The 23738-nt window shown below is 40.0% G+C and overlaps 2 protein-coding genes across 5 annotated transcripts in view; one reads left to right on the top strand and one right to left on the bottom strand.

Moving 5' to 3' along the window:
* ERGIC3 (ERGIC and golgi 3) overlaps positions 1 to 6287 on the top strand; it is a 20423-nt gene extending 14136 nt beyond the window's left edge. For both annotated transcript variants that reach the window (XM_081323916.1, XM_081323915.1), the window contains exons 8-13: positions 1314 to 1345; positions 1960 to 2056; positions 3757 to 3821; positions 4757 to 4893; positions 5211 to 5266; positions 5842 to 6287. In XM_081323916.1, coding sequence (XP_081180042.1) covers positions 1314 to 1345; positions 1960 to 2056; positions 3757 to 3821; positions 4757 to 4893; positions 5211 to 5266; positions 5842 to 5921 — 467 coding nt within the window. In that variant the 3' untranslated portion in view covers positions 5922 to 6287. The remainder of the gene's footprint in view (positions 1 to 1313; positions 1346 to 1959; positions 2057 to 3756; positions 3822 to 4756; positions 4894 to 5210; positions 5267 to 5841) is intronic.
* On the bottom strand, positions 2120 to 23738 carry LOC308665743 (CMP-N-acetylneuraminate-beta-galactosamide-alpha-2,3-sialyltransferase 2-like). 3 transcript variants are annotated; one of them, XR_014025948.1, is made up of 9 exons: positions 21517 to 23728; positions 18924 to 19234; positions 17221 to 17411; positions 15564 to 15743; positions 15150 to 15195; positions 11159 to 11278; positions 8414 to 8558; positions 5153 to 5321; positions 2120 to 4611 (listed from the first exon to the last, which is right to left on the bottom strand). XR_014025948.1 is itself a non-coding variant. In XM_081323917.1 (7 exons), the coding sequence occupies exons 2-7, from the start codon at positions 19188 to 19190 to the stop codon at positions 8391 to 8393; spliced, it is 972 nt and encodes a 323-aa protein (XP_081180043.1). In that variant the 5' UTR covers positions 19191 to 19234; positions 21517 to 23723; the 3' UTR covers positions 7864 to 8390. The 3 variants fall into 3 exon arrangements, 2 of the variants coding, with proteins under 2 accessions (XP_081180043.1, XP_081180044.1); XM_081323917.1 differs by lacking the exons at positions 2120 to 4611; positions 5153 to 5321 and having other exon boundaries at positions 7864 to 8558; positions 21517 to 23723; XM_081323918.1 differs by lacking the exons at positions 2120 to 4611; positions 5153 to 5321; positions 15564 to 15743 and having other exon boundaries at positions 7864 to 8558; positions 21517 to 23738.

Raw genomic sequence — 23738 nt, 5'->3', positions numbered from 1 at the left:
AGATCAAGAACTGCTCGTGTGCAAGTTCTAAGTCAGGATGTGCACACGAGCTAAACCAGAAGACTAAAGTCAAAACAGTTTCCAAAATTTGATCTTGAGCACATACCCCCTGTTTTCAAGGAGAACACCAGGAATCGCTTTGAGGTCCTGAACCTCATTGACAGGGAACCAGAACTCTGAAATAAAATCAAGGAAGCTTTCAACCTCAAACTGATACGCTGAAGAAGATGAAAGATGGAAGGAATGTACTGAAATTCTGAACAGTAAAGATATCAATATCCTAGAGACCTAATTTACAGCCACAACTTGATAGCACAATGAAAAAAAAGGCAACTTGAAATGTTCCAGTGGAGCATTCTGAATGGGGTTGTTTTGCCCAGTCATGAAATCGAATGTTTCCTTTTTTAGGTGCATTCTATTTTATAGATCATTGACACCAGTTTTGCACACATTTTAAAAATATATTTTAAAAATACAAAGTACCTTATACTTTGCACGGAGCTGTGTATTATTTTCAACTAACCATGGATAGAACTTCCTGCTATAAAATGGTAGGGTTCTGTCATGCCCTCTGCATATATACACCATATTTATGTTTGCTACTGCATAATATGAGAAACAATCATTTTGAAAATAAAACGTCATTTAAGATTTTCCAAACGTAGCTCCAGTTAGATATTACCTTTGCATTTCATCTTCCTGCTTAGTTGGATCTGACACATTCTTTTACGTTGCCTTGATCAAATCCTTAAGAGTTTGTGCTACAGTAATGTTTCATGAGTTTAGTTGCTAAATGGAATGTTTAAACAATTTATATCTAAATATTTCGTTATATTTCTTTAAGGCCCTTGATATTAAAGAGGAATGTTTATGTGTTTGGTAGATCCTGCTTAAATAAAGTGTCTGCTTTCTGAAATCAGTAATTTACAGAATAATTACAACCAAGTTGGGATATTTTGTGGATGTTTTTTTTTCTTTTTAATTTATCCTGAATGAGTTTAGGCATCAGTAAAAAGAGTAACAGTTAAAAGATTGTGAAATTGCTGAGGAGAAGACAGCTTAGGGCCATAATGGCAGATTTAAAAAAAAATTATGTGTGTGTTTACGACTGAGGAGCTATTTATTTTAGTTATTTAAATTATTTAAGTTATTTATTTAAACTATTTCAGCTTAAAAGTGTATCATGATCTTTACTTAGAAATGCTAATTCTAAAAAAAATCAACTTTTAGTTTTTGGTTTTTTTTAAAATGCATAATTGTCTCATACAAAAAGGCTTGCTCCAGTAACTTTATATGTTGTCTGTCTTTTGCAGTTCATGATCTTCAAAGTTATGGACTTGACAATGTAAGTTCCCTAAGAGAACTTGTATTTGACCTTTCTGCTTACATTGAAAGGGATAGGAGATCTACATGTAGATAATTTGTCATATATTAACAACATTATAACTGTAGGAGTAATGAAATTGTTCTATTTAAAAATTATTGTAGAGTTCATTATACAATGCATTCATTATAAATCATGCTTTAAAAAAATCCCTCTCCCCATTTGCTAGAATTGTTGTCCTCTTTGATAGAGGACGTAGATCACTGAGCACAAACAACCTATCCTGGCTGCTGTTCCCAGGAGGGAGTACAGATGTATAATTGCCTGGGGACAGCTGCACTGCTTCTTCCCTTGGGTAACGTACACGGAGGAACACAGAAGGAAACAATATTAGCAGTTCTGACCTGGCATAAACTGGCACAGGTGCTAAACACTTGTTGTTCCATTCCACAAAGAGGGAAGCCTGTGAAATACATGAGTGTGCCTAGGCACTAGATGGGAACTGATGAATAACAAGAGTCATATTTCATCCATCATATAAAATGGTGCCTGCACTGTGAATGGCCTCCAGCCTGTTCCATCTGTGCTATTTCTTCAACTCCTTGATATTTGGGGACTTTGTTTGCTTGTTTCAGATAAACATAACACATTTTATCAGGCATCTTTCATTTGGGAAGGATTATCCAGGCCTTGTGAACCCACTTGATGGAACAGTTGTCACAGCTCATCAAGGTATTGGTTTGAAGCAGCCTTTCAATCTAAACTGGTAAATGAAGGTGACAACCAGCACAACATTTGTTTACCGTTTGTTGCCTTAGCTAAACTAATCATTTTAATTATAAATTGGAGTTTGGTAACTTTTCAGCAGAACCATAAAAATGCAACTTTCCCTCCCTTTTTTAAATTCAGAATAAGGAATATATGTCTAATGGAACCATATCCTCTCTTTTTTCTACATGTTTTCATTAGCAGTGTGGATAGAGTTAGGTGTTAATAGATATTCCCTAATTGCACGGTCTTCTTTACAGTATCACCTTTTAATTTCTTCTAACCTTTTCAATTTGTGTGAAGGGGAGAGCAACAAAAAGGCCTTCCAAAGATAGGAGTTGTTAATCTTATTGATTACTTTAAGGAAGGACTCCTAGCCTCAACCTCTCACTTTACTCTCTTCATATGTCATCTTAGTTTTATTAATTGCAGATCCAAGTTATAATAATAAAAATAACTTAATGATTGAGAGCTTGCTGAAATTCATAAAACTTCACCCCTAAAATGGCTGGTGCTAATCTATTTCAAATTCTTGCTGAATCCTAAGTCATTGTTTTAAGATTCTTGAAGTTTTAACATTTCTTGAGGTTTTCTGTACAAATCCAGCTTTTAACTTTTTGGTAGTTGTGTGAAATTACAAGCCACTTCCTATTCTGAAAAACACTTTGAGATCTATGCATTTTATGGGAAAAACAATGTTCTGCAGAACAAAGAATGTTCCAGCAATTAACCACACTGTTTTGCACATCCCAAGTTTTTAGATGTCCACAGTAGGTGGCAGCACCTACAAATCTTGGCTTCTGTGAGAAAAGCTATGCAAGGTCATACCCGATCCAATACTTGGGTAGGAGACTATAGATAATTCCAGGATTATTAAATGAGAAGTCTTAAAACATGCAGAAAGAAGGTGGCTACATAGATACTCACACACAATAATTAGGATTTATGTTAATACTTAATTCTGCAGAAAAATTTGCATTTTCCCCCTAAGACAGCAATGCAATACGTTTTGTGTGATAGTCTTTTTTGATATTGAGTAGAGTTTCACAAGCAGTCCGAAGAGAATGGGAAGATAAGATCCTGGTGGATTTCATGCCCAACTCTATTAATGCCTACCAAATTACTGGTTGAGTTCTACTCAGTCAATTTTGGTTACTTACACTTGGCATGAGCTATTCTGTGCATGAGGGAGCTGGTGCTCCACCCCACAGAAAAATGTTTCAATTGTTTGAGTCCTTGAATGGAACAATGGAGGTGTTTTGTTCCAAATACAGTGCCCAGAATGCATTTTCCAGTTAGAAATGATTTGAGGAGGAAAAAGGGGAAAAGTCACTCTTGGTTTTCTTTGCCAATAATGTATGTGGACATCCCTGGCAGTGAGGGATTTCTTTGCAGTGGCATGTGCATGATGGCAACTCTCGTGGCTGGGGAAGGAAAGGTGATGGGGTGGCTAACAATATATATGCGATAAAATCACTCTGGGACTTCTTCCAATTTTATTTCAGCTTGAAGTTGGAACAACCAAAGTGATTTTTTTTTCTGCTGAACTACATTTAATCCAAAACAATCCAGCAGAGTCATTCCACATCATACAGTATTTGTACTAGGTTAAAAACACAATTCTGTTTCACCCATACCCATTATGACTTTATTTTGGCTTTTAGCTTCGATGATGTTCCAATATTTTGTAAAAGTAGTCCCCACTGTGTACATGAAAGTTGATGGTGAGGTAAGAGCTGAATATTGTCTTTTCCTTAAATAGTTTTAAGTAATTTCTTTAAATTTGGTTAAATTCAACATTAAAACAGTCTTTTATTCAGATTTTGTTACAGGTAGTCCTCGTTTTCTAGCAGTTCATTAGTGACCATTCAAAGTTACAATGGCATGGAAAAAAAGTGACTTATGAACATTTTTCACACTTACAACCATTGTAGTAGTTGTGTAGTCATGTGATCAAAATTAAGACAACTGGTTTTTATTTATGATGGTTGTAGTGTCCCAGTGTCATGTGAGTTTTTGTGAGTTTCTGACAAGCAAAGACAATGGGGAAGCCAGATTCTCTTAACAACTGTGTTACTTACTTAATAACTGAGGTGATTCACTTAACAACTGTGGCAAGAAACGTTGAAAAATGGGGCAAAACTCATGTCCCATTTAGCAACAAAAATTATGGTTGTAACTCAAGGACTACCTGTATTATTTTCGCTTCCTTTTATATATCCCACAAATCTGCTGTGAGAAATGCAGGTGGAAAGGTTACAGGATGAAGGAGAATTCAAATTTTCAGCAGGGTCCTTTCTGTGGGGAAGTAATCTGCTATATTTAATGGGGAATGAAGAGATAGCATTCATAAATACCAGATAGAAAATTGCGAGCAATTCTACTAAACAATTCTATTTTGTTATTAAGCCATGAATAGTGGGCCTAGGATCTTCCAAAATATGGATCACAGATATTCTTGAAAGGAGATTGTTGGATTGCAGGTCACTTTTACTATGGTTACAAGTCTCCTGGCATACCTAAAAGAGAAATGAGTGACATGTACTTAACAATGCTCCTACCTGAAGAATACACAAAGCCATACACAATTAGCTGCATTTTTCTTTTTTTTTCTTCAGTTTGGATGGTGCCTAACACTAATCAACTATTTCAACATTTTTGTAGATGGTGAGGACAAATCAATTTTCAGTAACAAGGCATGAAAAAATAGCTAATGGACTAATTGGAGATCAAGGCCTACCTGGTGTGTTTGTACTATATGAGCTTTCTCCCATGATGGTGAAATTAACGGAGAAGCACAGGTGAGAGATTCTCAACATGAGTCTGAGTGTGAAGCAAAAAACCAGCTAATTTTTCCCCAGATGAAATTTCATTTAACGTGTCTGTAGAAGCCATGTTTTATGTGAAATGTATGATACGTAGAGATTGATAATAAGTGTGGTTTCTGGAAGATATTCTGAAATCAACAGATCCAAGCTGAAAGTATCTGACTTTTGTCTGAGTATAAATGTAATCATAAATGTAATTCATGAAATGGCTTTAATAAAACAATTATCTTACCGGTTTCCATTTTTGCCTTCAGAATGTAAATTCATATTAATGTTTTTTCCAAATCCAGGTCCTTTACACATTTTCTCACAGGCGTCTGTGCCATTATTGGAGGAGTGTTTACAGGTAACTGGATTTTTGTGTTCCAGAAATTTAAATAGTTTTCCTGTTCATTTTGAATCTGGAAATTAGTTTGTAAATGTTTTGATCAATACATCATACTTTCAGAGCATTTTCAAATCAGTTCTATCATTTACGTTGGCAGAATTGCCATTATCATTGAAAATAAAATGAGAAATAGGGAAAATTTGACAGTTGCTATTAGTAATGAGTAATATTTGTGGTTTCTACTTACTACACAGCTTTTGAAAATGTATAACTCCTGATTGATTCAACCAGATTAAATTGACATGGTTACAAATGTATTATACCAGGGGTCTTCAAACTTGGCCCTTTTATGACTTGTGGACTTCAACTTCCAGAATTCCTCAGCCAGCAAAGCTGGCTGAGGAATTTGGGAGTTGAAGTCCACAAGTCATAAAAGGGCCAAGTTTGAAGACCCCTGTATTATACCATAAGAGTAGAATTTGGAAAGAATGCCAGGGGGCTTCTTTTTATTTTGTGGCATTATTGCCATTGTTGTTGTTTTCTTTCCTTTCCATATGGGCTAATTAAACTGACCCTCATTTTTCTCCTTTCAGTTGCAGGACTCATTGATTCTTTGATCTATCATTCAGCTCGAGCCATTCAGAAGAAAATTGAACTTGGAAAAACTACATAGATTAGATTCTCCAATGCTTCCTAAAAGACTTGAAGAAATGAAAAATTACCCTAACATCAATGTCCAGTATGAATGTGCCAAGTGAAGATAATTGGAACTTTGAGAAGAGACTGACATGCCAGTCCTGGGACAAGTAAAACAGGGATTAAATTTAAACCAATGTTTGTGGCTGTTAAAACAATTCTGTTTTAATATTCACCTTAATCTGTTGGCATATATTCCAATTTCTATATTCCAAAACAAAAGTATCATCCAGAATATAGACTGCAAGAACTTGTATATATCTAAAACTAGTTATTTCTAATTTAATTTGTATTTAGTGATACTGTAAAATGTGTGGTTGGAATAAATTCTCAGGAAAAAGTTTTACTAAAGTGATGTGATAATTTACTTTTTTAAAGCTTGCTTATATAGTATCAAGAGTTGTTATATCCAAAAATATTGCTTATGGCAGCCATTTTCCCCTCTTCATTGGTATGTAATATTTTAATTCTAACCACACTCTGCAATAGGTCACATGATCTTCATCTTTGGTTATTCATTTTCTAAAGTTGATTAGAATATTTTGCAATACAGTCGGAAATTACTGGTTCTTGTCTCACAACCCTTTTCCCAATGCCTCATATATGTATTAGCAGTATCTCATTCTTCATCTCACTGTCCAGCTGATGGAAGTATCCTGTTCATTAATCATTGTGATGATTGATCAGGTAAGGCGATTATTTATGGTTGTGAAAATGATGACCTATTGAATTTATGCCTACTCTAGGCCAAATGTTTTGGAACCTAATGTACAAATAGTTTCCTCACTGGTTTCTACTCCATCTTGGGAGTATATATCAACTGCACCACTATGGCACTTTACTCTTCATGACATTAATTTAAATGTCTACAACCATGTAACTGAATTTTTGCTGTTTTACTGATCACATCATTTATATGTTATTCTTTTTGAGAGCAGCAGTGGCTAAAGTGAAGCACTGAGTGATATTTGGGATGGATAATCTATCAGTGGCTAGGAACCGCACTGACATTTTGTGAAGTGATGAGAGTCATAATGAGTTGAAGAATAATACAAATGGAGCAGGTCAGGATTTTCCAGGTTTTGGGAATTAGGTTAAATGTTGTGTGGAGAGGGAGGTTCTCTGCTTAAAACCCATCAGAGCAGTTGGAGAGAAGAGCAGGGGTCAATTAAGTAGGGTTCAGTGCCAATCTGACCCTTTATTTATTTACTCATTCTCTAATTGGAGCAGCATAAAAGTATTTAGATAATAATGTGTTTTTGCCTAGTGAAATAGATTTATCCTGCATTTCAGTTTTACTTTACAGAGGAAAAGGCTATCATGCAATATTTTTTTTATTTATTTATTTGTTTTATATACCGCCCTTCTCCCGGAGGACTCAGGGCGGTGTACAGAGCAAAGTAAGTATACAATAAAGCAACAATAAAACAAATAAAACCCCAAATCTATCAGGCCAGGCCGGCTTGCTGGAATAGATAGGTTTTTAGATCCCGCCGGAAGGAGCGAAGGTCGGGGGCCATCCGGATTTCGGCTGGCAAGCAGTTCCAAAGGATTGGCGCACCCACCGAGAATGCTCTCCCCCTGGGGGTCACCAGCCAGCATTCTCTGACCGGTGGCACCCTGAGGAGGCCCTCTCTGTGGGAGCGCACAGAAATGGTCATGCCAACAAAAATTGATCTGTCATAGAAAACTATGAAACAATTAATTGGCTACTTGGCTTACCATTGTTTAAATAAAGTTTTAAATAAAAAAATCAAAGAAATAATGTGAATTTTCTCATTATTGCTAATATTCCTTAGGTGTTTTGATATTGGGTCTAGAATTGATGAAGCTTAATGTAGAGAAGCCAATTATTGTATTGGATATTCCTAAATAATGGCTGTTATAGTATAAATCTAGAATCACTCTAAACAATAAGATGGGTAGTATATAAGTTTAATAAACATACCTCCAGCAATCATTTTCAAATAATATTCAAATAATAATTTTCAAATAATATTAAAATAATATTAAAAATCTGGATAATTTACTGAGAACTTGATTTATAAATTGTGATGGAGGGAAGGAGAAACACAAAATGAATGATCAATTCAAAGATATATTTCACATTCAAACACCTGTTATGAAAATAATCAGAAATATGTTTCTTTGGATGCTACTTTTGGTGCTCCAATTTCTTCTGCTGTCAAAAACACAGCTAGCAAATCTGAATGGTTCTGTCTGGTTTCATACTCAGAGAAAGAAGCAAAATCTGAAGCTAGTAACAAATAGTGTTTATAGTCTCTGTTGTTCTAAAATACATAAATTCAGAAAAGCAGGACCATGTTACTCATGTTTTTAATATTTAGTGCATTAAACAAACTGAAATGTCTCCTCTTCTTGTGTTCTATTTTTTCTTTTCTTTGAAACCAGAACAGAGAGAATTTAAAAAATCTTAAATTGTGAACTATTTATAGAATGCCAATTTGCCTTCAATTGCCAGCCTTTCAATGAGTTGTAGCTCGAAAGGTCCATCGTGTACTCCAGACTTGCGAAAGGCTCCTGCATGACGGTTTTCTTCCCAGTAGTGATGCCAATTCCCATTGCTGTCTGCACCAAAGCCAAAGACAGAAACCTACCACATATAGGAGCAAGTGAGAAAATAGTAAATGTCTGCAAAAAACGTAAATGTTACACATCTACTGAAGAGATCAGACACCTAATCCCTGTTATATGTTTTGAATTACACTTCTTGCAGTGTAATTGTCATTGCCATGCTGGACGACTGCCAACTCGTGAGCTGGTGGCATCATACGGAGGCTGTGCCCACCCTAGCTCCAGCAATGTGAAAAAAGTCACAACATGTCACGTGACACAGCGAGTTTGACACCTACGGTCTATTGCATTACATAAATGCCAAAGTTGCATAATGGACAGGATTATGGGGAAGCTGAGTTCCACCACATGTTTATTGGATCCGTGCCCTTCTTGGCTGGTTTATGCAGCTAGGGAGAGGACACGAGGCTGGCTCCAGGCGGTTATATCTGCTTCTTTGAGCGAGGGTTATTTCCCCACCGTCTTGAAGGAGGCGGTGGTGAGACCTCTCCTCAAGAAGCCTGCCTTGGACCCAGCTGTATTGAACAACTTTCGTCCAGTCTCCAACCTTCGCTTTCTTGCGAAGGTTGTTGAGAGTGTGGTGGCGCATCAGCTCCCTCTGGTCCTGGATGAAGCGGATTATCTGGACCCTTACCAATCGGGTTTCAGGCCCGGGCACAGCACGGAGACGGCATTGGTCGCTCTGGTGAATGATCTCTGGAGGGCTCGGGATAGGGGATATTCCTCTGTCCTAGTCCTATTAGACCTCTCGGCGGCTTTCGATACCATCGACCATGGTATCCTGCTGCGGCGTCTCAGGGGACTGGGAGTGGGAGGCACGGTTTTTCAGTGGTTCTCCTCCTATCTCCGGGGACGCTCGCAGTCGGTGTTGGCAGGGGGGCAGAGGTCGACCCCTAGGACTCTCGCTTGTGGAGTTCCTCAGGGGTCGGTCCTCTCGCCTCTCCTGTTCAACATCTATATGAAACCGCTGGGTGAGATCATTCGTGGTTTTGGAGTTGGGTATCATCAATATGCTGATGATACCCAACTTTTTATTTCGACCCCAAACCACCCCAGTGATGCCCTCGCTGTGATGTCCCGTTGCCTGGAGGCGGTTCGGGTCTGGATGGGGAGGAACAGACTTCAACTCAACCCTGACAAGACTGAGTGGCTGTACATTCCGGCTTCCCGGGACACCTGGGATGTTCCATCTCTTTCTATGGGGGGTGAGCTTTTACCCCCTGTGGATAGGGCTCGCAACTTGGGAGTCCTCCTAGATTCACGACTCACTTTGGAGGATCATATAGTGGCCATGACTAGGGGGGCTTTTGCCCAGGTTCGCCTGGTGCGCCAGTTGCGGCCCTATCTGGACCGGGAGGCCTTATGTACGGTCACTCATGCGCTCGTGACCTCTCGCCTAGACTACTGTAATGCTCTCTACATGGGGCTTCCCTTGAAGACTACTCGGAGGCTCCAACTGGTACAGAATGCGGCCGCGAGAGTTGTCTTGGGAGTTTCCCGGTACTCCCATGTTACACCTTTGCTCCGTGAGCTGCATTGGTTACCAGTTGTCTTCCGGGTAAGGTTCAAGGTTTTGGTTATGATCTTTAAGTCCCTACATGGCATGGGTCCGCGATACCTCGAGGACCACCTGCTGCCGGCGTCGACTCCCCTCCGCCCTGTGCGCGCCCACAGAGAGGGCCTCCTCAGGGTGCCTCCGGTCAAGGAATGTCGACTGGTGGCCCCCAGGGGGAGGGCCTTCTCTGTGGGTGCTCCGGCATTATGGAACCAACTGCCGGTTGAGCTCCGGACGGCATCAGACCTCCGATCCTTCCGTCGCGGGTTGAAGACCCATTTATTTGAACTAGCGGGTCTGGCCTGATGGGGGTATATGGTTTTTTTATAGGCTTGTTTTATCATTCTTGTTTTAACTTGGGCATTGATTTAATTGTCTTTTAATTTTTGTATTGTTATTTATATTTATGCCCTGTGAACCGCCCTGAGTCCCTTAGGGAGAAGGGCGGTATAGAAATCTCAATAAATTAAAATTAAAATTAAATAATTTATATCCCTCCTCAAATGTCAATTTTACTCTTTGTTTTCAAAAGTTATATATGGGTTTTGCAAAGTGGAAAGTGAAACAACAAGTAGTTAAAATATAACTCATGCTGAATAGTAGGTTGAATTTATTTTTTGTCATAATTTTTCATTTTGGTGATTAAAGTACAAAGTGTCCTATCAATTGGCCTCTTACAATCTGCCATTTAGTAGCTTCCCAACAAGATTTATATTAATAAATAAATAAATAAATTGTTTTAGGAACAGAGCTAAAAGTGGTTAGTGAAGCAATAGGAACTCAAGGGCCATTTAGCTCAGAACTCCTTTACAGCAGCCATCCCCAACCTCTCTGGCTCTGCAGACCAGTGGCGAAGGTGGCGGGGGAGGGGGAAGGGAATGGTTCTGCACAAGCACGGGGAACGCTTGCAAAGCTCCCTTGGAACTTCGCACACTCACCTGGTGGCCCGCTGCTTGCACGGTCCAGTTCCCAATGGGCTGTGGTCCAATACTGGGCAACAGCCCAAAGGTTGGGGACACCTGATTTACAGAATTAAGAGGGGTGGTTCTTTCTACAGCACTTACCTGTGTGCAAGTATGGATGGCAAAAATTAGTGTAATCAACCCAGTGGAAGGATACTTTCCATGATGCCATGTCCATTTGTCATGGATATATTTCAGGAAAACAGGGTGAAGTATTAGAATCTAAAAAGATAATTTTGTAAAACAAGAGTCACCCAGATTGATCACAGATTCCTCCTCATGCTGATCCATTTATTTTTTAAGAATAACTCCAGAGCAAGAAAAGTCCTTAATTTCCCCTAGGCCAGGGGTAAGCAACCTATGCTGACTCAGGAATTCTGGGAGTTGAAGTCCATGAGTCATAAAAGAGCCGAGGTTGCCTACCCTTGCCCTAGGCCTTAAAGTAGAATGGGTGATCCCCTCTCCATGGACACATCAGCCCCTGACAGTATGTGCAATTATTCCATGGTTTCAGGGCCAAGGTACCACAAAATACCACACCTGTAGCCTGGAATGAGAACAGTTCATATTCCTAAGAGATTCCTAGTTGGATCCTTCCTAGTACAAGTTTGCTTTGACTGTTAAGAATGAGTATGGTGGCCTCCATAACTTTTTTTCTTCCGCCTCTCATATTTTATTATTTAGCAAGGAATATTATCACCTTGAAATATGCATTTGATGTATAAGATAAATATAAAACAATACATACACTTTATTTATGAAGTTGGAACTCCAGTGCTGATTATTTTAATCCACAAAAAATAAAAAGAGTTGTAATAGTTAATAAATGCATTATTGCTTTTTTTCTCATTTATACCTTACCTCCCCTTCATGGATTACTGCCTTGTCGTGGCGAAGGGGCTTGCGTAATTCAATGAAGCTATGAGCTATGCCGTGCAGGGCCACCCAAGACGGACAGGTCATAGCTGAGAGTTCTGACAAAACGTGATCCACTGGAGAAGGAAATGGCAACCCACTCCAGTATCTTTGCCATGAAAACCCTATGGACAGTACCAAAAGGCAAAACGATATGACGCTGGAAGATGAGCCCCTCAGGTCGGAAGGCGTCCAATATGCTACTGGGGAAGAGCAGAGGGCTAGTACTAGTAGCGCCAGAAAGAATGAAGCGACTGGGCCAAAGCCGAAAGGACGCTCAGCTGTGGATATGTCTGGTGGTGAAAGGAAAGTCCGATGCTGTAAAGATTTTTTCTCCATAGGAACCTGGAATGTAAGATCCATGAATCAAGGAAAGCTGGACGTGGTCAAACAAGAGATGACAAGACTGAACATCGACATCTTAGGTATCAGCGAACTAAAATGGACAGGAATGGGTGAATTTAATTCAGATGACCATCAGGTATACTACTGCGGGCAAGAATCCCTCAGAAGAAATGGAGTAGCCTTCATAGTCAATAAAAGGGTAGGAAAATCAATACTGGGATACAATCCTCAAAATGACAGAATGATCTCAGTTCGAATCCAAGGCAAACCATTCAATATCACAGTAGTCCAAGTCTATGCCCCAACCACCAGTGCTGAAGAGGATGAAATTGACCGGTTCTATGAAGCCCTACAGCACCTTATAGAAGTAACACCAAAAAATGATGTCCTTATCATCATGGGGGATTGGAATGCTAAAGTAGGAAGCCAAAAGATAACTGGAATAACAGGCAAGTTTGGCCTTGGAGTACAAAATGAAGCAGGGCACAGGCTGATAGAATTTTGTCAAGAGAATACGATGGTCATAGCAAACACTCTTTTCCAACAACCCAAGAGACGGCTCTACACATGGACATCACCAGACGGTCAACACAGAAATCAGATTGACTATATGCTCTGCAGCCAAAGATGGAGAAGCTCTATACAGTCGGTAAAAACAAGACCAGGAGCTGACTGTGGCTCAGACCATGAGCTTCTCCTTGCAAAGTTTAGGCTTAAACTGAAGAAAGTAGGGAAAAGCACTAGGCCAGTCAGGTATGAATTAAATCATATCCCTGTTGAATATACAGTAGAGGTGACAAATAGATTTAAGGAATTAGATCTGATAGACAGAGTGCCTGAAGAACTATGGACAGAGGTTCGCGACATTGTACAACAGGTAGCAACCAAAACTATCCCAAAGAAAAAGAAATGCAAGAAAGCAAAATGGCTGTCTGAGGAAGCTTTGCAAATAGCTGAGGAAAGGAGGGAAGCGAAAGGCAAGGGAGAAAAACATAGATATGCCCAATTGAATGCAGAATTCCAGAGAATAGCTAGAAGAGATAAGAATGCCTTCTTAAATGAACAGTGCAAAGAAATAGAAGAAAACAATAGAATAGGGAGGACCAGAGATCTTTTCAAGAAAATTGGAGAGATGAAGGGAACGTTTAATGCAAAAATGGGCATGATAAAGGACCAAAATGGCAGGGACCTAACAGAGGCAGAAGAGATTAAGAAGAGGTGGCAAAATTACACAGAAGAACTATACAAGAATGAGCTTAACGTCCCAGATAATCACAATGATGTGGTCACTGACCTCGAGCCAGACATCCTAGAATGTGAGGTGAAGTGGGCCTTAGAAAAGCTGAGCAACAACAAAGCTAGTGGAGGTGACAGTATTCCAGCTGAGCTATTCAAAATCTTAAAAGACAGTGCAGTAAAAGTGCTACACTCAATTTGCCAGCAAATTTGGAAAACTCAACAGTGGCCACAGGATTGGAAAAGATCAGTTTACATTCCAATTCCAAAGAAAGGCAGTGCCAAAGAATGTTCAAACTATCGCACCATTGCACTCATTTCTCATGCTAGTAAAGTTATGCTTAAAATCCTACAAGCTAGACTTCAGCAGTATGTGGATCGAGAACTACCAGAAGTACAGGCAGGATTTCGAAGAGGCAGAGGAACTAGAGATCAAATTGCCAACATACGCTGGATCATGGAGAAAGCTAGGGAGTTCCAGAAAAACATCTACTTCTGCTTCATTGACTATGCTAAAGCCTTTGATTGTGTGGATCATAACAAACTGTGGCAAGTTCTTAAAGAGATGGGAGTACCAGACCATCTTATTTGTCTCTTGAGAAACCTATATGCGGGTCAAGAAGCAACAGTGAGAACTGGACACGGAACCACTGATTGGTTCAAAATTGGGAAAGGAGTCCGGCAAGGCTGTATACTGTCGCCCTGCCTATTTAACTTATATGCAGAGCACATCATGAGAAAGGCAGGGCTAGATGAATCAAAAGTTGGAATTAAGATTGCCGGAAGAAATATCAACAACCTAAGATACGCAGATGATACCACTCTAATGGCAGAAAGTGAAGAAGAACTAAAGAGCCTCTTGTTGCGGGTGAAGAAGGAGAGTGCAAAACTTGGGTTGAAACTTAACATTAAGAAAACCAAGATCATGGCAACTGGCCCTCTCAATTCCTGGCAAATAGATGGGGAAGAAATGGAGGTAGTGACAGATTTTGTTTTCCTGGGCTCCAAGATCACTGCAGATGGGGACTGTAGCCAAGAAATTAAAAGACGCTTGCTCCTGGGGAGGAAAGCCATGGCAAATCTAGACAGCACACTAAAAAGCAGAGACATCACCCTGTCAACAAAAGTGCGTATAGTCAAGGCTATGGTCTTCCCAGTTGCAATGTATGGCAGTGAAAGTTGGACCATAAGAAAGGCTGAGCGCCAAAGAATTGAGGCCTTTGAACTATGGTGCTGGAGAAGACTCCTGCGAGTCCCTTGGACTGCAAGGCGATCAAACCGGTCAGTCCTAGAGGAGATCAATCCTGACTGCTCTTTAGAAGGCCAGATCCTGAAGCTAAAACTCAAATACTTTGGCCACCTAATGAGAAGGAAGGACTCACTGGAGAAGAGCCTAATGCTGGGAAAGATCGAGGGCAATAGAAGAAGGGGACGACAGAGAATGAGGTGGCTGGATGGAGTCACTGAAGCAGTAGGCGTGAGCTTAAATGGACTCCAGAAGATGGTAGAAGACAGGAAGGCCTGGAGGAATGTTGTCCATAGGGTCGCGATGGGTCGGACACGACTTCGCAGCTAACAACAACAACAAATACCTTACCTCACTTTTATCAGCTTTAATAAATCGTTTAACTCTTTTGTATGTTCTGTGAAAAGAATGGAAGAATTTTTACTATTCAACATTATTTGATTTTCTTTTAATCAAAATTGTATAAAGAGAACTGTATTAGTCTACGGTAGCCCCAAATAAGGAGACTTCTGATTTTAATCATAATTTTATTTTTGTTCCTCTGGTTGGTAGACTGAAATCCATTTATGAAAAACCAGTTTCATTGGAAATTTCTTTAATAAGTGATAATGACAAATAGATACCTGAAATAGTGAGAAATGTGTTTGCCATCCAAGAATGGAATCATGCTTGATATCCTAATATCACTAGGAATGCTTGATAGCATGACATTACTATGTAATTGCCCAGCCTTTTATATTGCATCTACTTAGGGAGGATACTTACTGCTGGATATATCCTGTTGAAAGGGCACTGGCCAGCCATTTGAGATCCAGGGGTTTGAAAGGGACTAGTACAAGATGTACATTAGGGCGGAGATTCACAGCACTCTCTGGGTACATGAAATGGTGTGTGGTTCGTGTACCAACATCTTCCTCAAAACCTGTAACCTGTGCAGTGTTCATTCTTGGAGAATATTAAAAAAAACCTAATGAAAATCTTTTTATTCAAGATACCTAGGTCACACACATGGGAAAAATCATTACTTAAATTTACTAAGTACAAAACCTGGATCTAAGTCACAGATCTAGATAAAGTTATGGATATCACCTACATGATATTCAATGTGCTTTATTAACTTGAGACTATTTATCTATTTCCTCATGTGGTTATCACTTTTTGAGAGGAATTTAAATAGGATAATATATATTGTGTGCTAGAAGTACAGAATATGGTCCATAAGCTGCATGCAGCATGCCTTTTGTGGTCTCAAGAGAATTTAGGATTTGGGGTGGATTTTAAGGGGCAAATTTTAAACCTTGGATAATATTAAGGCATTCATTTAATGGCTTAAAAATATTCAGACTTGGCCCATGGTGCCTACTTTAGGTCCCTATTTTGGGAATGTGACATGCTGGGCAAAGTACATGCAACCATCTATATAACAAAATATAGAGCCTTGGTGGAGCAGTGGGCTAATGCCTCCTTAAGTAACACCAGCTGCCTGCAATTAGTGCAGGTTCGCATCCCACCAGGCTCAAGGTTGACTCAGCCTTCCATCCTTCCGAGGTAGGTAAAATGAGGACCCAGATTGTTGGGGGCAATTAAGCTGACTTTGTGTGAAAGCCCTAATAAGCAGGCATATACATAGAATGAAGGCTACTGCTAAGCTTGTAAGCCGCCCTGAGTCTTCGGAGAAGGGCGGGATATAAATGGAATTACAAAAAAAAAATGGTAATGGTCATTCTTTCATTGTCAATTTGTTGATGGCCACATGCTGTCAATAGAGGAAATCACATTTTTTCTATATGTACACTTTAAAAGATTTTTACTTTTCATTATTAAATTTATATGCCGCCATCTCACCTAGAGGAGACTCTAGGAGGCATACAAGCAAGTAAAAAGCAACAAGATAAAACATTAAAATATTAGAATAATAAATATTAACATTAAAATTGGCAAAATTAACAAAGATGCCAAAGAAGGGAGCAAGATTACTATTGCTATAACCTTTATTTCTAATTTGGAGGGTTAGGCTGCTTGAGGTTTAATTCAGATTCAAAGTGCTTCAGAAGGTGAATGCAGTTTCTGTCTGTGATTCATTAATACAATGTCATCTTTTCTTGGATCCCAACAGAGTTGTGTGATCATGGAAAACACTTTTATTGCTGCTACTGCTCTAACAAATCGGAGACATGCTGAGTTCATAGCGCTGCATATTCAAAACACCGCCTTTGAATCAAATCAAACGTGGCATAAATATCCCAACTCCCTACCATTTTAGGACAGTCAAACTAGATGATGTAACAATAAAAGAAGAATGAAATAGGAAAATATCACTCTTGGGAAAGGACTGCACCAATCTTTGGTGTGTCTTTTGAATCTAAATTGAGGGCTGTAGATCTCGCTCTCATTCTTTATGTATATGCTCTGTTCTACCTACCTCATCACAAATTTGTGAGAATCTATCTTCTCCCCATATTTGGAGCCCTTCAGCATTCCTGAGTTTCCCACCACAGCACAGGTTCCACAAAGAGCAACATCCTGAATTCTAGCAGGGGGTGACTGAAGGAGGTCAAACAGATTTTTTGCTATCATCTGTATTTGGCTGCCATCTTTTGATCTTTGTAGCTTCTGATGAAATAATATAGAGCATTAGAAGCAGGCTGGGGGGACTTTCAATAACACTCGCCCAAGAAAATGATCTACTTTGGGGAAGAAATACAGACCCTTTGGATACCTCTGAACTACACTGGTCAATACTGATTTCAAAAGCGGGACCTATATCTGTAGGAGTCTGACCATGAAAAAAGATCACTATTTCTTTAACAAACATGGAAGAAGGTACAGCTGTGTAGCCTCAATGCCCTAGAGCAGGGGTAGGCAACCTCGGCTCTTTTATGACTCATGGACTTGAACTCCCAGAATTCCTGAGTCAACATAGCTGACTCAGGAATTCTGGGAGTTGAAGTCCATGAGTCATAAAAGAGTCGAGGTTGCCTCCCCCTGCCCTAGAGCAATGTTTGGTAAAAGGATTAGTGGCTATGTGACTTATTCACAAGACATACTGAACCAAAAACTGGCCAGTCACATTCTAGCCTAATACGTTATGTAAATATTACCTATCTGAAATGTATGGTTCAGGTGCATTAAGGAACTTAAAATATTGAACCAATTTATCCATATGATAGAAACAAATTCTTTATCATTTTTCATTGCAGTGCTAATCTTTCCCTACCAAATGGTTTTCTTGGTCTTATAGATTTATCCTTTCTTAATCATGATTGATTAATTTGGGGTTTACTTAAAACTTATTCATAAAATGGTAATGATTAATGACACAGAAGCAGAGAAATATTAAATATATGGAAAGTAAAATTTCAGTAGATATGTCTAGTTAATTTCTAGTAAATCCATTAGAGAAAATAAAAAAATAATTTTTCATATAACTCACCACACATCAAACAGCAAGCATAGTCCTAAACAGAAAAAATGTTCTATACCTTAGATACATTATAAGACATGAGAACAGAGCTGAAAGATTAACAGAAACCAAAGGACAGCTTGAAGATTTCCAAACTGGCTGACTCAGAAATGTTCATTATGGACAGGGAGGCTATGGCCCTCTACAAATTGTTCAACGCTAACTCCCATTCCATGCAATGTTGATGGAATTCAGATTGTAACAACATTCAGGAGGATTGTTGGCTAAATGGACAATGAATGGTTTCTCTACAGTTAGGAAACAAAAGCAGATCTTATCTTTCTTCATCCATCTAGCCAAAAGATAACACAATCTAGATATTTCAGCAGGGGAAAGAAGAGAAGCCAGGTTTTTGATAAGTACAGGAAAAAAAGCAAGCAAAAGGCAAATTGTGTAAAATATGTTTTACATAAGTATATGAAGATTATGAATGTTCACTCTATTGGACTTTAATGCTTTTGCTATGCTCAGTCTTAGTTAAAATAAACTCAAAGATAAAATGCTAAAATAAGCCTCTATCATTTATTTTCCACTGAAAGACAAATCTGAACAAGTACTACACATAACCAACACTTTGCTTAGTGGAGAGAATAATATTCTTTCCGATTCTTTTCTCTAAATAGATATAGTTGTTTAGCTTAGTAATATGATGCAGTACTCACCAGCCACCACTGAAGAACCTCTGGTGGGATATCAGAGTTTTCAAGAATCAGCCGGCGGTTTATTGAGGCATTAAAGTGGTCACAAAACCAATCCCAGCTGCTTAGGCCAGTGCATCTGTTATGGTGACACATTTCCTCTTTCATGAATGAGTCTTGCACTAGCCACTCATCAAAACTTTTTGTCAAAGGTGAAACAGAGATATATATCTTCCAGATAGAAAGTGCAACGCATAAGGCCAGAACAATCCACAACTTCTTCTTACACATCTTTGTTCACTCCATCAGTTTGATATGCGGGTTCTGAGGTTTTGCTGGTAAAAAATACAGGAAACCAGAAGTTGCCTTCAAGCTTTACATTTTTATTTAGCTGAACAAAAAGATGGAATCCTCTAAATGAGAGTAGCCCCGAAAGACAAGAAATCCTTGTATTTATTCTTTCTAGCTACATAAGCAAGCATCCAGCAAAGCTGACACACATATGATAAAGATTTCACCCAGTAAGTCTGGCATACTGCAGATAACAGAGCAGAAGTAACAAGCATGTTCCCTTTTGGGTGTTTCCCTAAAGATATTGTATGTTCTTGGGTGGGTTAGGACAGGGCTTTTCAACCAGTGGTACGGGTACCACCTGTGGTACATTGGCACTTGGCAGGTGGTACGCGACCATCCTAGAAAAGTGGTAGCAGGGGAAGGGAATCAGCTGAACCAGTGGCAGCACTGCACAAGCCTGAGCAAGAGATGGCTGGAGCTTCAGGGCTATCAGAGCTCAGCGGAAGCGCCAGTATCAGCACTTCTTTGGGACTGTCAGGGCTCAGTGGAAGCGCCAGGATCAGTGCCAGGCTCCAACTGGAGCTCGGCACTGATCCTGGAGCTTCTGAGCCCACAAGAATCACCAATCAGCTGGAATGTTGCAGCATCTCCAGGGTCTTGTGATTTATGTTCAGATGCTTGGCAACTGATTCATATTTATGATGGTCACAGTGTCCCAGGGTCATGTGAAGTGACCAAAACCTGCTGCAACCACCCAGCAGAGGGGGGGAATAAAAACCAAACACCTCCCCACCCCACCCCCGCTGCCAATCCTCAACAGAAATGCTCACAACAATGAAAACCTCAGGAGGAAGAGCGCTGCCGGGCGGGCAGGCAGGTGTCTTGCTCGGCTGTGGCTTGGAGGGCACTTTTTTCAGTGCCATTGTAGCTTTGAACAGTCACTAAGAGAACTGTTGTAAGTTAAGGACTACCTATACTTTATCACTTTTTCCCATTTTTTTTTGGTCATCAAGTTTTTGACACATTGCTAGGTGACTGGTGGTACTCGGATGTTGCCATATCCTAAAAGTGGTACAATGGGTGAAAAGATTGAAAATCCCTGGGTTAGGACATTGGGTATTTTCCTTGCTGGCCTTTCATGACCCTGCATCAAGGACTTTGCAAGAGCCCAAAGACAGTAGGTCCATCTGCACAGTCACAATTGATATTTCATATACTGTCCCCTAATTCCGTGTCAACATACTTTTCATACTTAGAGCAGTGTGCAAAAGTATGAACATGGGATAGGCTTCTGTTGTATGCGGGCCACATTGTTGAAGACAGGCAGAGGTGAATAGGGGCAAGCGGTGAATGACACAACAGGATACAAGAACAAGGAATACTACAAAGAGAGTACCAAGAATAATTCCTTAAACCATCCCCATCAGTAGAAATCTTCAGATTTTTAGGGTAATTCCTAATTCCTTCCTCCATGAGATGAATGGTATCCTTGTGTTGGATAATATGAACAGAGGGAAAGATAATCCCTTTGGTACATGTACCAGATCAGTAAGCTGGCAAAGACTTGCAGGCAAACTGACCACAAAGGAACCACCAGTCCTAGTGGTTAGCAAGATAAATGCCTGGTTCACCTTCCAACCCCTTAGGCATATAAGCTCTAACACCAGACATATAAGTCATGAGTCCCATTGCTGCAAACGAACTACAAAGAGCAGAGGGGACCTCCTTGTAGTCAAGGCCAAAGGTCTGATGACATCTATGCCAACCAGCCCACATGCCAGTACTGACCTTCCATGTGACTGTGCAAGGTGTATAAATCCCTAACTTATCTCTGGAAGAACTTTCCTGCCCCAAACACAGGGAGAGTCCAGCCCCTTGTTACACTGGCCATGCTGAACATGAAGGCTTCCAAGGGTGTAGTTTCCATGGCCAATCCATGTATACCAGTGGGGGATATAACTGCGCAGATTCATCTGTTATGTTCAAAAGCTGAATCCATGCTTGCATATCCAGTATATGGGTGTTGGAGCCCCAAGTCCCCAAAGAGGGACTGGGAAATTGGAGACCACCACCCATAATTGAACCTGACCACTGCCCATAATCCCCCCCCCCACAAAAGAGAGCATGGAGTAGGGAAAGAAAAACAAGACAGAGTACTAAAAAAGAAAGGATGAACAACCCAGATAAAAAAACCCCCAGATGTCAGCCAAGAGAGAGAAGTGATGCTCGCAATGTAAGTAAGCAGGAAGCCAGTGAGAAGAAATCGCCCTTGTAGAAGCCCAGCAGGCACAGGTATGACAATGACCAAAATGTCCCGGCTTACAGATCAGTGTTGGCCCTCAAACAGAAGCTTCAGCCCAAGGTCTTCCTCAGCACCAGGGGCCACAGTCCAAGCAATGTGGTCCTCAGTGTCAGAAGGTGGTGAAGAAGAGTGAAGACAAGCATGATGAATCCAAGCACGAAGTCCAGCAACCTTGACCACCATATGGGTAGTGAGAAGAACAATGAAGTGCCCTGTCCAGCAGTCAGCTAAAGGGCCAGAAGCAGTCCAGGATGTGAAAAACACCTAAACACCAGGAAGGAAAGGATGGAGTGGATGATCCACCCCTGGATGATGGAGCGCCTGAACAGCTTGAGAAATGGAGGAAACATCATTAGGAAGAGAGTGTATACATCCTCTGAGGGCCTGGTCTCCAACAACAGGGAGGAAAGTGGATAAGGCAAATGAGGAAGAAAGGGCTGACCACACACCATCCCAAAGGGAAACAGGCCTCCCATGTGTACTGAAGACTGGAGCCTATAGGACAGATGAAACCACCAAACAATATCCAGGGCCTGAATTTCTTGCTGGATAATGGCAGGGAAAGGCCTCATTCCCTCCAGAGAAAGCATTCACAAAAACTTGAAAATATCTAAAACCCCGCGTCCATGGCAACTGAGCAAAATCTAATTCCCAAAAACTAGCAGGATCCTAGCCAGCCCCAAGCCTCCCCAAGGGGAAGTTAATAATTTCCACAGGTCATTACATCCACAAATCACACCCCGCCTGATCATTGTGAGGGCCCTGTTATAGATCCCTGTTATAGTCCATTATAAGAAACACAGCCATGGCCTTGTAATCCCAATGAGTGCTGGCATGCAAGTTTCGTAAGAGGGCCCATAATGCATGTTTTGGGAGAAGGCAAGTTTTTTTTTAAATTAAAAAGTTTTACAATACATTTTATCTTTAACAAACCAAAAAAGAAAAAGAAAAAACCCCTCCCAACCCCCTCCCCTCCCACCCTCTTCCCCCTCCCCAACCCTCCCCAACCCCTCCCTCCCTTTCCCCTCCCCCCCACTTCCCAGAGCAAAATACAGGGTATAAAAATACTAACAATTATAATCTAATTTACGCAAACTATCCTAAACTATTTAAACTATCAAACTTTAACTCATGTAGGTAAACTCCAAACATATATGTATATATCATATCAATAATTATACAAATACAAAATAATACTTTCCAGTCTAATACCAAAACACAGGATATAAAAATACAAACAATCATAATCTAACTTACGCAAACAATCCTAAACTATTTAAACTATCAAACTTTAACTTTAAATTCCAAACTTTAAATTCCAAACATACATATATATATCATATCAATGATTATTCAAATACAAAATAATACTTTTCAATCTATCACCCACTAAAAACGATCCCAGATACACCAATTTATATCAATTGTCTAAAACTATTCCTCATTCCAACTAAACTTTAAATTCATATTATCCTAATGTATTATACAACTTAAAATACCATAAACTTGAAAAAAAAATTATATAATCACATTGTTCTTATATTCTTATATTCTATTACCTATTCCAATATTACCCATAAAAAATATTACAAGTTAGCTTCAATCACAAAGAAAACAATTTATATCAATTTTATAAAACTATTCTTCTATCCAACTAAGCTTCAACATACTAAAACCAGGTTTATACAGCCTTCCCTGGAGAAGGCAAGTTTTGATGAGATTTGTAAGAAGTTTGTTCTTCATTTCCTAGCTTGGTTTCCCCCCCCACCTTTCAGTAGGATTGATTACTCCTATCGCCCAGGGATGGGAATAACTTGTTGATGCAGTTTTTGTCTTGTCTTTGTCTTGTCATAAGTCCTGATGCGTTTGTGGTTAAAAATGTTGTTGCTTTTTATGTTTATGTGGGGCAGACTTGTCAGCTTTCTGTTGATTTGTTCATGGTTAACGCTTATCTTTTCCTTCGTGTTTCTTGGCTGTCTGCCCAGGACTGTTAACTGTGCCGGGCGGGGAAGGAAGATAGAGGGGAGAGAGAGAAAAAACCTCTTCCCTGGTGCTTTTATTTTTTGGCTTGACTTTCCTGAGACAAGGTGGGGGGTTGCAGCAGTCTTTCGTGTTGTAATAGTTGGTTTCTGGGGCTAGGAGGTTTTCTACTTTTTCATCCATGCTGGCTCAGGGATTCTGGGAGCCGGAGGTCCACGAGTCACAAGAGGACCAAGGTTCCCTGCCCACCAAACCCTGCCCTA

Source organism: Vipera berus, assembly GCF_964194415.1.
Source record: "Vipera berus genome assembly, chromosome: 3".
NCBI lineage: Eukaryota > Metazoa > Chordata > Lepidosauria > Squamata > Viperidae > Vipera > Vipera berus.
Note: the sequence above shows the minus strand (reverse complement) of the source record. Positions and strands in the feature narration are given on the sequence as shown.